A 16,415-nucleotide genomic window follows, 5' to 3' on the forward strand; every position below is an offset into this window, starting at 1 on the left:
TCTTTAAAATGGGATTAACATTTAATAATTTCTAACAAAATATACTGAAAACAGGGAATTTTTTTTAGAAGAAACTTTAATTTCTGTATTTAAATTTTTTAATTTTAATAGTTGATTTTAAGGAAATTTGCAATATATTGTTATTAAACTAGTAATAAATAACAAAAGTATAAATTTGCTATTGTTATGTCTACTATATTTGACATACAAAATAAAAAGACATGTCTTAACAGATACTGTTAAAAATTCCCTCCCGTCACAGAAATAAAAATTAGGGCAATGACCTGCATCCCACATTTCAAGAGGTAGTGGGTAGCCTAGTGGTTAAAGCGCTTGCTTGTCACACCGAAGACACAGGTTCGATTCCCCACATGGGTACAATGTGTAAAGCTCATTTCTGGTGTCCCCCGCCATGATGTTGCTGAAATATTGCTAAACTGGCGTAAAGCCATTTTCATTCACTCACTTACTCACAATTCAATCTATGAGCTGGAATAAAATTTCCCCTTCCTGACCTACCTATGGTGATTGTTTCTTGCCAGCAAAAAGCTTTAGAGCTGAGTCCATAGAGTACTGTTGATGTATGTCCCTCACATAACCATCCGTTTGGACATATTTTTCAGCTTGTTGACATGCCTAGTTGGGATAAGTTTCCCTGTGAATGATGCCATGTGGTTAATCCATTCCACAAGGACTGTTACTCAGTTTACGAACTAAAATACCTTCATCCTGCTGAAGTCTCTCAGCTGTTGCCATGGAATTATATTATACAGCAAACTATGTTGATAATGAACACGCTTAGAAATAGCTGAAGGATATTACAAGCTGTTCATTGGTCCTGGCCATTTACTGTATTTTGGTCAAAATACATAGAACAAACTATGGTCATAACAAACTAATTAGAGGTCCTGTTAAGTTTGTTATAACTGTTAGTAGTTTGGTTTGGTTGTTGTTTAACGCCGCACTCAGCATATTCCAGCTATATGGCGGCGGTCTGTAAAAAATCAAGTCTGGACCAGACAATCCAGCGACAAACATCATGAGCATCATTCCACACAACAGGGATACGATGACATGTGTGACGACCCGATCCCATTAGTTGCCTATTACGACAAGCATGGGTTGCTGAAGATCAATTCTAACCCGGACCTTCACGGGTCTATAACTGTTATTATAACATGCAGTGGCGGATCCAGAGGGGGGGTCAGGGGTTCAAACCCCAACCCCACCCCCAAAACCCCCACACAAAAAAACGACTAAAGACCCAGTGAAGTTAATAATATATAGAGATTTATATAGCGCCAATATCCAGATGAGTCCTGCTCAAAGGCGAGTCCTGCTCAAAGGCGATGTTTGGCAATGGTGGAGCCAAGGTGGGGTTCAGGGGGTTCGAACCCTGCAAGGTCGCTGCAATAACGGTGTTAAGAGCAGCCAGGTAGGTAGATAGTGTAGTTCAGAGTTTTCTGAAGGTTCGTAGATGTTGAAGGTACTCTGCCACCATCTGCGGGGAGGCCGTAGTGGGGGACGAGACGCCCTTCTTCCTGCAATACGCTTCAAAATTCTTCCATTTGTCCTCGTAGAGTGACCTCGTAGAAGTATGATACGCTGTAGAAATGGCAGTAGCCAACCATTTAGAATAGCCCTGGGCAGTTAATGACCGATGTAGATGCGCCAAGCGTGCAGATTGAGCGTAAACGGGGACCAATGTAGCTGGTCGGAGAGCGGATGTATCAGGAGATCTGGTCTGGATCTGGTTCGGCTAGGTCTTGAAGGTTTACGAACCAACTTCTGGCTGGCCAATAGGGCGCGACCAAAAGCAGAGTCATCCTCTGAGTCGCGTGCAGTTTCACTAATATGTGAGGAATAAGGGCCACTGGCGGAAACGCGTAAGCGTTCAGGTCCGCCCACGGAATGGCTAGAGCATCGAGGTCCCAAGCCAGAGGGTACGGAATCGGTGAGACAAACCGAGGCAGCTGATGATTGAATCGGGTGGCGAAGAGATCTACTGTCGGAGTCATCAACAGAAGACAAAGGGTCTGGAACACCTGAGGATGTAATCTCCATTCTGTTGGAGAAGGACGACTCGTCCGGGACAGAGGATCTGCGATGACATTCTTCACCCCCGGAACGTGGTTGGCTCAGACTAAGATGTTGAGAGAGTCCACCAGATCGAAGAACTGTTGGGTCCACTGCAGCAGTTGATTAGACCCCTTGGACACCATCCTGTTGATATGCCAAACCACCGCTACGTTGTCCGATTGGATCATGAGGGAAGTTGCTCGTAGGACATCCTGCCAGTGACTGATTGCAAGAATCATCACCCTGAACTCCAGAACGTTGATGTGACAGGCGTGATAGCCGAGACACCACAGCCCTGCCACTTGTTGATTGAGAAGATGAGCTCCCCACCCGTGTTTAGATGCGTCCACATACAGGTGGTGAGACGGAACAAACGGCCCTAAACAAACTCCGTTGCAAACATTCAATTCTTCCATCCACCACAGGAGATGGGGGATGGGGCTCCAGAGGTAGAGTGATCAAGGCAATGGGATCTTCCACTCTGATGTAAGGCGCTAGAAAGAACTGCAAGGGACGAGGTTGTAGTTGACCCCTGAGGGTGAACGCCTGAGCCGACGTCAAGAGGCCCAGGAGCTCCTGCCACTGACGAAGCGTCCTGGGGTGCGCCAGTGCCAGAGAGACCGATCGCTGTATCTTGCAGAAACGATCCCTCGGGACAAAGAGTTTGTTGACGTCTGTGTCGAACACTGCTCCAATGAATTGAAGAGGGCACGTAGGGACTAGTTCCGATTTCTGCAGATTGATTAACCAGCCTAAATGGCAAAGAAGCTGTATCGCAAACTGCATGTGACGAAGCAGAAGGGCATGATTGGTCTGCACCTGAAAGCAGTCGTCGATGTAAGCCTCAAACACTATTCCCTTGCGGTGAAGGAAACTGGTGATAGGCTTCGGTACCCGTGTAAACAGCCACAGGGCCGAAGAAATTCCAAACGGGAGGACACGCCACTGATAGTGGGTGCCCTCGAAGACAAGGAACTTGCGATGAGCCATGAAGATCGGGATGTGCAGGTACGCATCCTGGAGATCCAAACTGACCATGTAGTCTCCCGGATTGATAATGGTCTTGAGGAGTGCAAACGATACCATGCGAAAATGGGGTGGAGGCTGCAGAAACCTCTCGTTGAATATCTTCATGTTGAAGATTAACCTCTTTGTCCGAATCCTTCTTGGGGACCAGAAAGATTGGAGAATAGAACCCCGGGACGGTCAGAGCCTGACCCAGGGATTCGATCGCAAGTTTCTTGAGTAAGGTGTCTATTGTGGATCGATGAACAGCCGTCTGCTGAGCGGGATACGTTCTGCGATCTGGAAGTAAAGTGAGAGGACGATCCCCGATGATTGGCAGCTGAAACCCCGTGGATAACATGGAGAGGACGTAAGGTTCTCCCAAGATGATCCAGTTGGGAGCATAGGTCCCAAGCCGGCCGCCTACTGGGGAAGTCAGAAAGGGCACGACTGGAGGCGGAAGAACCTAGTCACGTTCTAATGTCATCAAGTCACTGTTTGTCTGGCCTTTGCGAATTTGACTGGTCGGCAGTGGAAGCTGGTCGAGAAGCAGAGAACACCCGACGTTGACGGCTGGACCGTCCTCTGCCAAAGGATCCCTTTCCACGAAAGGAAGCAGTAGAACCCACATGCAGGTCCGGATTGACAGGAACATAACGGGCTGGTCGTTGACGACGCAACGATTCCTCCACCTGCAAACATTGGAATTTCAACAATTCCACTGACACCTGTAAATGAGCATCTTGACCAACTCTGTTGGCGACATGTCTAATCGCCCCATTGGAAAGAGACCTGCCAGACCACGGCTGCCGAAAGAGATCAGTACGGAACCTATCCTCCCATGAGGATAAGTGCAAAGGCCCCGTGCCACGCACAGCTATGACATACGACATACGAAAAGAAGTGAGCCAACTGATCCAGAATGGTCTGAAATCGCTCTTCCAATAGTACCATCGCTGCCCGAATATACGCCTGTTGATGGGACATAGCATGTGCAACCGACATAGCCACCGATTCGGTAGTCATCAACACCATGTTGTGTGGCGCCATAATCTTCCATATGACACCATCCAGATGCAAAAGCTCACGATCCTCCACCAGGAACGGCGAGTAGGCTTTCTGTTTAGTTCCCAGCAATGTCATCATCCACCGGAGGGGAGACGATCAGCGTAGAGAAACCATGCACATGAGCAGATGGACATCCCATGAGGCAACGATGAACCCGTAGGGTCCCTGGCATTGGAAGCAAAAGCTGAGCTGAGTGGACCCAGCACTGAACTAGACACATGAGAGGTGAGCGCTGAACCCTGAGGAAGCATCGAACCAAATGCCACATGAGTCAACCTTGAAGCCAGTGAACTATGAGTAAGCGCCGAAGCACGAACCCCATGAGAAGGCGCCGAACCAGGAGCCCCAGGAGCAAGCATCGAACCGGGAATACTGTGAGTTAGCGACGAACCAAAGCCTCCATGAATAAGCGCTGAACCGGGAGCACCGGGATTAAGCGCTGAACCGGGAGCACCGGGATAAAGCGCCGAACCGGGCACACCGGGAGGAAGCGCCGAACCAGAGGCAAACAAGAGCGCTGACCTGGAAGCAAGCGGCGCTCTGAATGACATCATGGGATCGGTAACAAGCGGCGCTCTACCAACAGATAACTGTCCTGATGTGAGCGGTGCTGGAGCAGCAAACGACGCACTAGTATAACGTGGTGGTCCATAACCCAACGGTACATGATAAGGGATAGATGTGGAAAAAGGCACTCTAGGAATCATTGGAGAAAGAGGATGAGAGAGCGCCGCACCGAAACCATCCACTGCACCCGAAGCAGTAAATGACACATTCGACACAAGCCCCGAATGGGAAACAGGCGTAGAATCAACCACCGCAGTGGAAAGAGCCGCACTGCAAGGAAACGTCACTTGAGATGTAATGGTAATAATCACACCAAGCGCCGCACGAGAAACAACCACCTCAGGAACAGAAGTGCACTGAGGAATAGGTATCACCAAAGAGGGATGGGTTTGAAGAGAAGACGTAGACAACACGACAACCCTAGTTCTTCTAAAGTGATGGGGCTAGACGCATTCACATATTTAGACGCATTCACATATTTAAAGCCTGTAAATAAATCTAAGCTGGGTACATATCAAAATTAAGGTAAATTATGTGTGAACATATAAATATTTTAAATATTACATGAAATGGTGCCTGATGTTTTTAAAGAAATGGCTTAAAAATCTAAGTAATACATCTACCACTGGAGAAAGGTTATAATTAAATCTTTAAAAAGTTAAAAAGTTTGAATTTTTAATAGTAAAAAATATATTTTGCATTTATATGTAATATTTAACCATTATGACATTTTGTCAGTTATAACTTTTCTAAAAGAATTATTTGAACAAATTGTCTTGACTAATAATTAGAGAACATGATATGTGGTCTTTATAAAGTCACCTGCTAAAATACATAACATAAATCATAAACTACAAGTTGAATATTTATCAAAGAGTCTTGAAATGAGACATCATAATGTGACCAATGACTTCACACATAATCAACATGGCCACACCATTAATTAATTTTGTTTCAACTGATAAATAACACACAACAGTTTGAGTCATGGTAATCTGTGGGTGAATTTATGCTTTTGCAAGAAATATTACAAGGTTGCAAACATCAGACATTATAGTCAGTCAATATACAATATAAGCAAATACTTCAAAACATTGTATCCAGTTTTACCGTATAGTCATGCTGCTCACGTCTTGGGCAATGTCATCATGAAAGCACATACATGGCAGTTAGCAGACTAAACTATGTGGTTGTCCTTGTACATGGAAAATAAACTCCAGTCTGTGCCTGACAGTCCAGAAGGTCACGGAATGTACTGTCCCACAGCAAAGCTGATTACAGTGATGTAATTCCCAGTGTCTGTAATAGTTGCAGACTATTGCAGGCCTGGTGGGCTACCTTAGATAATCCCTAGAGTAGCTAGTTTTCAGTTTCACCAATGAGAAAATATTTGTCCAAAAAATAGATTCTGTGAAGGTGATGATGATGATTTTAAGGGGGGTCACCCATTTTGTTCTGGCGAGCTAGGGGGGTCATCAATTTTGTACATAAAAATATGCTTAGAAATTAGGGGGGGTAATTGATTTTGTACATGACATGCAGAGGGGTCACTTATTTTGTACATAAATTTTAGGGGGAGTCATTCACATTATACAAGCTTCTCCATAAAAATCATCATCACCCCCCCTAGCCATAAATTATGAACGGTCCCTTAAGGCGTTCGCTCGTCATGCTGAAGACCCGGGTTCGATTCCCCACATGGGCACTATGTGTGAAGTCCATTTCTGGCGTCCCCCGCTGGAATATTGCCCAAAGCGGCATAAAACCAAACTCACTCACTCACTGCATGCTTGTAAAGAATGTGAACGATACAATCCAGTGACTGTATCGATACTGTGATATCATTAGCAACAATCCACTTGGTCAGGGATGGAAAGTGTGGCAAACATGTGCCCTACAATTGATCTGAGCTGCAAATTACATTAAAGAGGTTATGATAGATACCTATTCTTTTCTCGAAATCATTTATTCAGGGCTGATTGTTCCACTCTGTATAGAGCAAAAGCTATTTCCTCAAGGATACACTGAATATGTAAAGACATGCACCTCACTGTAAATTATAAATATGAAATTCGTCAGATCAGTTAGCTCCTGAAAATGAAATAAGAATCAAGATATCACAAATGAGACAATCTTGCTGATATTACCTGATAATCTGGGATATGTTGTCATCAACTGAGCAATATACTGATGTGATTGACCCAGTGAATCAAGTGTAGTTGTGATGCAAGTCACATACCTGTATGCAAAGCCATGGACGCAATCATGATTTGCTTCCTCACTATTTCTTCTAACCTAGTGCCTATTCTATTGCTTTACAAAATATACATAACACATGTTCTACTCAGTGACAGGCTGTTTACTATTCTATGGGACCTAAAATTTTAAGAGAGAGAATATTGGAGCTAGGTTAGACGCAGTCTCTGAAAATATATCCTTTTTGGGGAATCAAATAACTAAATTTAAACTGAAAAGGAGCCCCAATGAGATTCTGAACCTGTACTGTCGGAAATAGAAAAAAAAAGAGTTTTTAGGCTGTTACTTGTATCCCTAAAATTTACACAACTGCAAATATCATATGTTGAAATAATCCACTTTGGCCTAACTGGGCATTCAGTGGGATGCGTAATCGGATATCCAGAAAAGCATGTTTACTCGTAAAATCGGGCAAAACTTACAAAATAAATGAATAGCTGCTGAAAACAATAGATCAGACAGATGGCAATTAGGTCGCTCAGCCAGGGATGACAATCGACCGTCGACTCACCTGGCATGAAATGCATACGCTGCCTACATGCACCAAGCTTCATCTCAACGATATTTCATGTGTTTTCATATGAGTTGAATATGTCTCATCTATTGATTAACATCTTACGTGTCTTTCTTTCATAAAGTTTATGTTAGGACATGTAAAAGAGTATGATACCCATAGAAAAGCTTAAAGGTCACATGCAACCAAAAACTCAAACATAATTAAAACACAATTATCACTTATTCATGACATATAATATACATTGCTGGTTATGAAAAAACATATAAACAAAATTATAAGCATACAATCGCAAATCAAAAGTGCAATATTGTGTACTTGGGTTTACTTCCCAAGAAACAAAGCAGCCGGGATACCGAAGCCAGTCTGAGTGGGTGGGTGTGCACTCAAGTGTAACGGCTGGTTCATTTGCAGATGCCCTCACAGCTCATTGTGTGTGTATATATAGAGATGTTGGGTTTTGTAAATACATGCTCATTTTTTGTGTATAACATTTTGCAATCAACAGACATCATAACATGTCATGTGTTCAAGTATCACACCTGCCTGTCTGTGTAATTACATAATGTGACAGAGACCGAACGCGGGCCATAAATCAATGCGTTTTGTTTATGGTGTATAGCCTGATTGGTGTTAAGTTCAAATTGCATGTGGTCAGGGTGTCAGCCCGATCTGTCGACACATGAAAAATAGGATGTTGCTAACCATGGACAAAACAAAAAACCCGGAGTGTCGACATCGCGTGGTCAACATACCGTGACGGTGTTAATTAATGAAAGAGAATGTTTGCTTAGTGGTTTGCAAGTGGCTATGGTGGCTACAGCTATGCTCGTATCATGAGTAAATGAACTAAGTTGATTAAAGAGAATGTCTTTTTAACAATTTGCAAGAGAATTAAGGTTGCAAAAACAGACTATTATTTTACGTTATGCGAGTGGAAGGATTACCATTTTGGAGTTTAACATGCAACAACATCCGGAAAGAAACAGAGAGCTTACAAATTATTTTGTGATATTGGAGTAGGATAATCGAAATGCTGTTGTAAACATTTAGCATTTGGGTATATATAACAGATCATGAATATTTTGCCAACTTGGAATCATTTTGAAAATGATGGACACAGAACTAACAATAATTTGGAAGGTTGGCACAACAAAATCCCGTCCGTAGACGTCGCTACCGAATCATCGACACTAGGATTCGATCCTTGAAGGCCGACAGACTTACTGACTTACATTACACAGACCATGTGTCACAGTTGCTTCATCATGGCTGAACATTCAGATTACTTTAGTGCAGATATAAAGGAGTTTTGGCAAGAAGAAATAACTGGACTCATCTTTTATATATTTATTACTTATACACCTGCAGAAATCACTTATTTATATAAAACACACACACACACACACAAATATATTGTGTGAGCTTTATACAAATATGTTATATTGTGTGACATATGATACATGCTTGATACATGCATGTTGTTATATTGACTGAATAAATATATTGTCTACTGTATATATCACACTCTGTTTTAATTGGTTTGTTAATTTCGAGAACAGTGGGAGTGAAGTCACTCATGTAGAACATCACCTCCCTTTTCCCGGACTGTCGACAAGTAATTTGGACGGATTATTTCTTGTTGTCGACAGTCCGGGCATAAACCGTGGTCAGTGATTGCAGTTGTGTATTGAATATTGTCATTAGCAGGCAGGCAGGCAGACACACAGGTGTCAATAAAACAAGACATTGAGTTTTGTCTGTGACAACGACATATCTATATCACAGTTAGAAATTCTGTCAACGCTAAATAATGACATTGCTTTTAAGTATTGAACTGAGAAAGTGACTCGGTAAGAAGAACATGTGGTAAAATAGACAAATGAAATTTTATAAACAGTTTATTTACTGTCATAACATATAAAAAGCTCGCGCCTGTGAGATATCAACAAAACATTAGGATAATAGCTCACACCAAAGCCTTCACCGAGTATTCACCGGACAGCCCGTTTCCAAGTTGCCGAACCTATTTCACTGCGCATGTGCTATGAGCGCAGCCCAGCTGTTGAAACCAGTTAGTGAATCGTTTGAACTCCGATTTCACGCGCGTTTTCTTTCATCGCGTTATTTTTCAACTTTATAAGTTGAATTTGCATTTTTGATGATTTGTTTCGGTAAGCCCATACCGAAAGGTATCAGAATCTGCAAAGTTGTGTTTTACGTTGCATGTGACCTTTAAATCAGCCATAATATTAAAATGTCTCAAAATATATAGGTGGCATGACCACCCAAAGATCGACAGGACTGGATATTATTTGTTAATTGTTATGACATGCCATTTGCTTCCCCAGTTTAATTCCCCTAAAGCATTATCTTATCTCCGCTGATATCTCTATTCCCCAGCCCAATCTCTATCTCTATCTCCCTCTGCGACACCTGACCCGTGAAGGTCTGGCTTAGAATATTGATCTTCAGTAATCCATGCTTGTCGTAAGAGGCGACTAATGGGATCGAGTGGTCAGGTTGACACGTGTCATTGGTTCCCAATCGATGCTCATGCTGTTGATCACTGGGTTGTCTGGTCCAGACTTGATTATTTACAGACCGCCGCCGCCATATAGCTGGAATATTGCTGCGTGTGGCGTAAAACTAAACTCACTCACTCACTCTGCAACAACTGTCCTGGTTTTGCTATTGAGATGATCCCTCCTACCTGTTTCTTTATATAGTGATAGTGAGACTTCATGGTAGCTACATCCTTCATAGTTTCAAAATGAAAGTTATTATTTTGTACGTCAGCTATCGTTTATAATGAAGCTAAGTCTAATTTCAAAATGGGCATTTAAAAAGTGTCCTTTGTAATACAACATCAAGTTTGCCATCGTCACCATGTTAGTCACCTCTTACAACAAGCATGGGTTGCTGAAGACCAATTCTAACCCCGGATCTTCACAGGTCTCTAATATCACTGCTTCCATACACAAATTCATAAATTTCATTCCTACGTCTCATTATTTCAATGGGAGCATGGGTGGTTGGGGAAGCCCAGTCATCTAAGCCACTGTGCAGAGTTACTTACCTTGGGGTGTATAATCCTACTTCACTATTATGTTTCTTGGCTTGTCAGCACCATGGCGGTACTCATGGGTTTCAGCCAACTTCTCAGACCAGCTTCCCTGTGACATAAATAATAATAATATTCCATTTATCATGCGCCTTTCTCTACACAATGCATGTTCGAATCATTATTACCCCAGATAACCCAAGCTGCCTGTGAGGTACTTGAAGGTTAGTGGTTACATGCCTTATCCCACCGGGTACCCATTTTCTGCTGGATGAAGAGAGTTTAACAAACTCACTCGCCTAAGGTGAGACCACATGTGTCATGTGCTTCGTTGTGGGGCAGACTGAAGTCCTAGAAACTCTCAGGAGTCATGCTGCCAAACACAGTCACCCATCCAAGGACTCTCCACCCCCATCGTTGCTTAACTTCACCTGATTTGTGACCTGAGCACTATGCACATGCCCACACGCCACCACATTAAACAGACATGCAGTCATACAACTGTAAACTCAGCTAACTCAGTCTCTCTCACTCGCTCACTCTATATTTCTGGAAGAGCCAAATGTAGCTGTGTAAATATTGTGTATTTTAAACCTAAGTATATAATATAGTTAAGCAATATAACAACCTTTTGAATTAACACAGCACTCTACTAATCCTTAGGTTAAGTTATGTAAGCCTGCATGGGGTTCTATTTTTCTTCAGACTCCTGGGCCTAGATTTTCGAAGCTCTCTTAGCGCTAAGACAGTCGTAAGTGCCATACATTAACATTAACTTACGACTATCTTAGCGCTAAGAGAGCTTCGAAAATCTAGGCCCTGGTCCAGCCAACGGCTTGGCCAGTGATTGGTTTGCTATTGTTTCTAGAGCATGTGACCAGATCTGGATCTTTATGTACCCCAACATTCTTTTTCCTGGTCACTGCTACAATTTCAACTCTTGACTGCTACAATTTCAACTCTTGACTGCAACAATTTCAACTCTGTCTCCTTTATCACAGCACTGCACTTATTGGGGTAAGTTACTTTAGATGTCTTTGTATGTATATTATCATAAGGAGGTTAGGATATGATGTTTTAGTCTAGTTAGTTTCATCATTTTAATCATTTGTCTGAAATATATTATGTGTTGTTATATCATCTACATGCTAATATGATGTAAATATTTTATATGCTTAATATCATGACACACTGTTAGGTATTATGATTATTATACGTTTGGTTAATGTAGACTATAGTGTATACATTGTAGATTAGGTACATATTATGGATGACATGAGAAAGAGTGCGTGTGTGTGTGTAATATAGATTATATTTAATTGTGTTATTTTATTATTAGGTCTTTGAAGCACTTATTTGCCACTGGTGGTTTAGACTGTGGATTACCTGCATCCCTGAGACGAGGTTAGTAATTGCATGGGTTATGTTCTCAATGTTGTTACATATCAGATTTTCATCTGTATGTCTGTAATTTGTAAGATAGGCTTATATTTATACTTAGATTGAGTAACCCTTGTGATGTACAGAAAATGTTAAATATAATTATGTTTACTATGTACTTGTTGCTGTATACCAGTAATTTGAGATGTTTATGTCTTGTTTCAGGGTTTTATCACCTGATCCATCCAAGACAATAAATCCCTGAACCCTTTACAAGTATTCGTCTGTGTTCAATCTTGACGTGATACCGCTAGCTGTTACACAAACATGTATTGAGTTTGTTTCTCCAGGACATCCAGGACATGTTCATATTTCATGGTGATGCTTTGAAGTCATAAGGCATCCAGTTGTGTAAAATTTGTCATTATCTGCTTGAGTCATTTACACTGTCATTGTCAACCAACAAACATAAGGGCAAGATTATATATTTCTGTTTCTAATTGCCCAACTGTAATTTGGCAGCTGATTCGAATATGTTTTGTTTTGGTCTTTTTTGCTCGAACTCAGGATCTACTACTGACTGCTCATTCAATTCCTTCCTGTGTCAGTGCTTGAATGAAGGCGGTATGTAGAGGACATATGAAACTTCACAAGAAAGCTAAGTGCTTGGTATTAACATTCTTTTTTATTTACATTTAATTTTTTATTATATTTAATATATTAAAGAGTACAGAAACTTTAAATGGCCGAGGTGTCTAACTTGGGGACAGTAACATGTGATTCAGTCTATTTTGATGTTCTCTGCTGCTTTTCTTTGTTGTTCTCAGCACCTTTGGCTTGCACTGCAATCCTTATTACAGATTCAAAACCTGCAAATTCAACAACAAATAATTTTCAGTTATCAAGAAAAGTAAGTATGCTTTTGAGTATATATCAATTAATCTGTATGCAAATCTTCAAAGTCTGCCAGCCTAAAGATTTCTTCAAGCATAATTCTTCAGAAGATGTAAGCATGATTCCGAAAATAGAACGCTGAGGATAGTTGGTAATAAATAACAGTTCTCATTAAAATCCTGTTAAGACATGGGTACCACAATGTTCCATCCTGTGCCCACTTTTCTACATTATCAATATAACAATATAATGAACAGTTTCAGCATGACATTCATATGGCACTGAGTAACTCTGTAGCTTATTAACATTGAATTCTATATTCAAAACGGCAGCTGCACAACGGGAAAAAAATTGATTGACACCAGGGTTTTACTTTGTGCAGAAATGTGCATCCAGTATGCACAAATGTATACGACAGAGTGAGTGAGTTGGGTTTTACGCTGCTTATATTCAAGCAATATCACGGCAGGGGTATGCTACAGAGGGAGAAATAAATATTGATGCAGCGTCATATGGGACACACAGTAATATTCACCCTTGCAAAATCTCAACAAGAAATAAGAAGTTCTGTTTACATCTCCCAGTACAGTAGACTACACTACTGTATTTGTTGAAAACATAACCAATGAAGGTCCGGGTAAGAACTGGTCTTCAGCAACCCATGACATGTGTCAACATAACCCCATTGGGCAGGCCGATGCTCATGGTGTTGATCACTGGATTGTCTGGTCCAGACTCGATTATTTACAGACTGAAGCCATATAGCTGGAATAGTTCTGATTGCAGCGTAAAATAACAAACAAACAAAATGAGAAAACCCTTGTATTGGAATTAGTAATCAGGGTAATCTGGCCCCTTAGTTTTGTGAGTGAGTATGGTTTTACGCCGCTTTTAGCAATATTCCAGCAATATCACGGCGGGGAACACCAGAAATGGGCTTCACACATTGTACCCATGTGGGGAATCGAACCCGGGTGTTCGGCATGACAAGCGAACGCTTTAACCACTTGGCTACCCCACCACCCCCCTTAGTTTTGTGGGGCAAGGTAAAACCCTGTGACACTTTAAGAGGCAGGAAATAGTTTTACTGAGATTGGTACAGGTTCAATCACAGGAGTACATGGCACCATAAGATTTCTCAACCCCAGAAAACAGCATCTGCATCATCAAGCTGATCCTTGTGAAATGGAACTGGATGCTTTCAAGACCAAGCCAACTACATGTGAAGACCAATACAAGACAAAGCCCTACCCTCTATGGAAAAGAAGTACTTTATTAGATGTTATGGCAATGTTAACGCTGTTCCAGACAGGCTGTGAAGAGAGATACCTTCTTTCTAGGTGATGAACACTACCTACGCCACACAGCCATTCCACAGCTACTTTGATTATGATTGTCCATATTTGATGCATATGAAACATCTGTCACACCATGAAGTACTATATATCAATATACATTGTTATTATTATTATATTATAGGATATTTATATAGTGCACATATCCACGGAACTGGTGCATGCTCAAGGTGCTGGTATTTTTCCCTCGATCATTGGATATCAATCTCGACGGCACATCGTATTATCAATCTCAACTCCCCGGGGAGTATACAACTCTTGCTGCCACTAGGCTCATCCTTGTTCATTTGTATGTACATATACTTATATACAATCGCAACATAGCTGCTGACCAACACTTTCTTGTTCTTATCACTTATGTGGGCAATAGGGTAGCCCAGTGGTTAAAGCTAGTGTTTGTGATGTGATGTCAAAGATTTTCAGGGTTTAATTCCATTCATGGGTACAAGGTGTGAAAACCCTTTTTGGTGTCCCTGCCATGATATTACTAGAATATTGCTAAAAGTGGAGTAACAACTTACTCAGCTCTTACTTATGCCTGTTAAAGTGACAGATTGCATAATGTACAAACCACTCAATTATCCACATTCTTTGTTAAACCATTCTCAGTGACACAGATTTGAACACATTGTTTCACCAACATCTTTTGATCCCATTGTTGATGGAAAAGGTACATCTCTTCATGTTTCTGTTTGCAAAATCCTCTTTGTGTGACAATATGTTTTGGTCTCCTGTATGAAATTTAATTAATTAATAACATTTTTAAAAAAAGGTAGAAATATCAATTTGCAAATTTCGTTTTACCAAATGTAATGAATATTATGAAGAGCAAATCACAAAAATATATCAAATCGAGACAAAATGAATTTTGATATGCTTGATCTACTGCATTTATTTGTTTCCTAGGACTAAACATCTGGTTTTATAAATCACCAAAAGTTATTTTTATTATTGAGCATTATCAAACCCTTTGTAGTCCATATTACAAATGTATTAACACATTGAGATTCACAATATAACACTACTGCATAGGGAATGACATTCCGGAACGTTACTCTAGATCTATTATAAGAAGATTTAACCCAACAAGCACCTGTCAAACTCACGTGTCGTCTGCTACATCTCTATCATCTGCGCATGCGTGATATCTTAATCACCTGACATCCTGTCTGCAACAGCACAAGACGGCGAAATACTTTGACAGCTACGAGAAAACAGTCCGCCAACAAAATCACCATGACGAAAGGGCAGTACCAATCGTCGCTATCTACAGCACCAATTGTGACATGCATGAAGACACTTTTGATGGTGTTTAATTTCATCTTCTGGGTAAGAGCTTTCCTCCATCGTCAGGACACTGTCGTAGAATTTCTCTGCCCTGAAATGACGGCAGAGCTAACGTGACACAGCATAAGTAATTATGTTAATGACTGCTGCTTGTGAAGAATTTATACTTATACTCCCATAATCGATTGCTTATTGTGCGGTTGTGTTATTTATGGAATTATATATAAAATTAAGAGGAATAATTAGATTCGGTCGTAACGCAAGCTGTACATCGTCAGCTGTTGATATAGGCTTGTACAGTGATAATTACCACGCCATACATAGGCTTTTATTCATATGACGGAATATCAGTATCGGTTATTGAAATAACCGTGACAGGCATGATAAACATAAATCGTGTAACATATGTTAGATTCATTTGTGGTTTACTAGAATTTGAGTATCACTATCTGTATCTAATTTGATTTATGAATATCAGTAATGCATGTCACACACCGCAGACATAAAGTACTTGGGAATACATTCAATTTTGCGAAGAAATGTATTACTATATGTAAACATGTAAGTTTGAGTAACATAATGTGTCGGTACCTGTCACTTGACATCATTTTCAGTAGATTTTAGTGTTAATGTACAGACTTCTTAGTACTATTAGTAAGTCTAATTGTTCTTGAGCTAATGGTTAAAAACATAAAGACATAGACTGATAATACAGCTTAGTTTGTTTCAAATCCAGAAATCTATTTGTTTGTAAGCTTATTCAAATGAAATACATGTGTTTAAACAGTTGACAATGACCCACACTTGGACTGTCTCAGTTCACATGAATTTGCAACAGTATCATGATTTTGAGTTTAAAGTCGATGAATCCAAGTTATTTCTGATCAGCCTGATACTTAGAATGACGATTCTTACCAAAAAATCACCTGAGTGAGTTATTCATATC

At 40.8% G+C, this 16,415-nt stretch overlaps 1 protein-coding gene across 1 annotated transcript in view; it reads left to right on the forward strand.

Moving 5' to 3' along the window:
* Positions 1-15,330: 15,330 nt before the first annotated feature.
* LOC124285320 (tetraspanin-7-like) overlaps positions 15,331-16,415 on the forward strand; it is a 32,123-nt gene continuing 31,038 nt past the window's right edge. The window contains exon 1 of the mRNA XM_046721529.1: positions 15,331-15,511. Within this exon, the coding sequence (XP_046577485.1) occupies positions 15,419-15,511 (93 nt within the window). The 5' untranslated portion in view covers positions 15,331-15,418. The remainder of the gene's footprint in view (positions 15,512-16,415) is intronic.

This window comes from Haliotis rubra, unplaced genomic scaffold, assembly GCF_003918875.1.
Source record: "Haliotis rubra isolate DU_JTF1 unplaced genomic scaffold, ASM391887v1 Scf359, whole genome shotgun sequence".
In the NCBI taxonomy this organism is placed as follows: Eukaryota; Metazoa; Mollusca; class Gastropoda; order Lepetellida; family Haliotidae; genus Haliotis; species Haliotis rubra.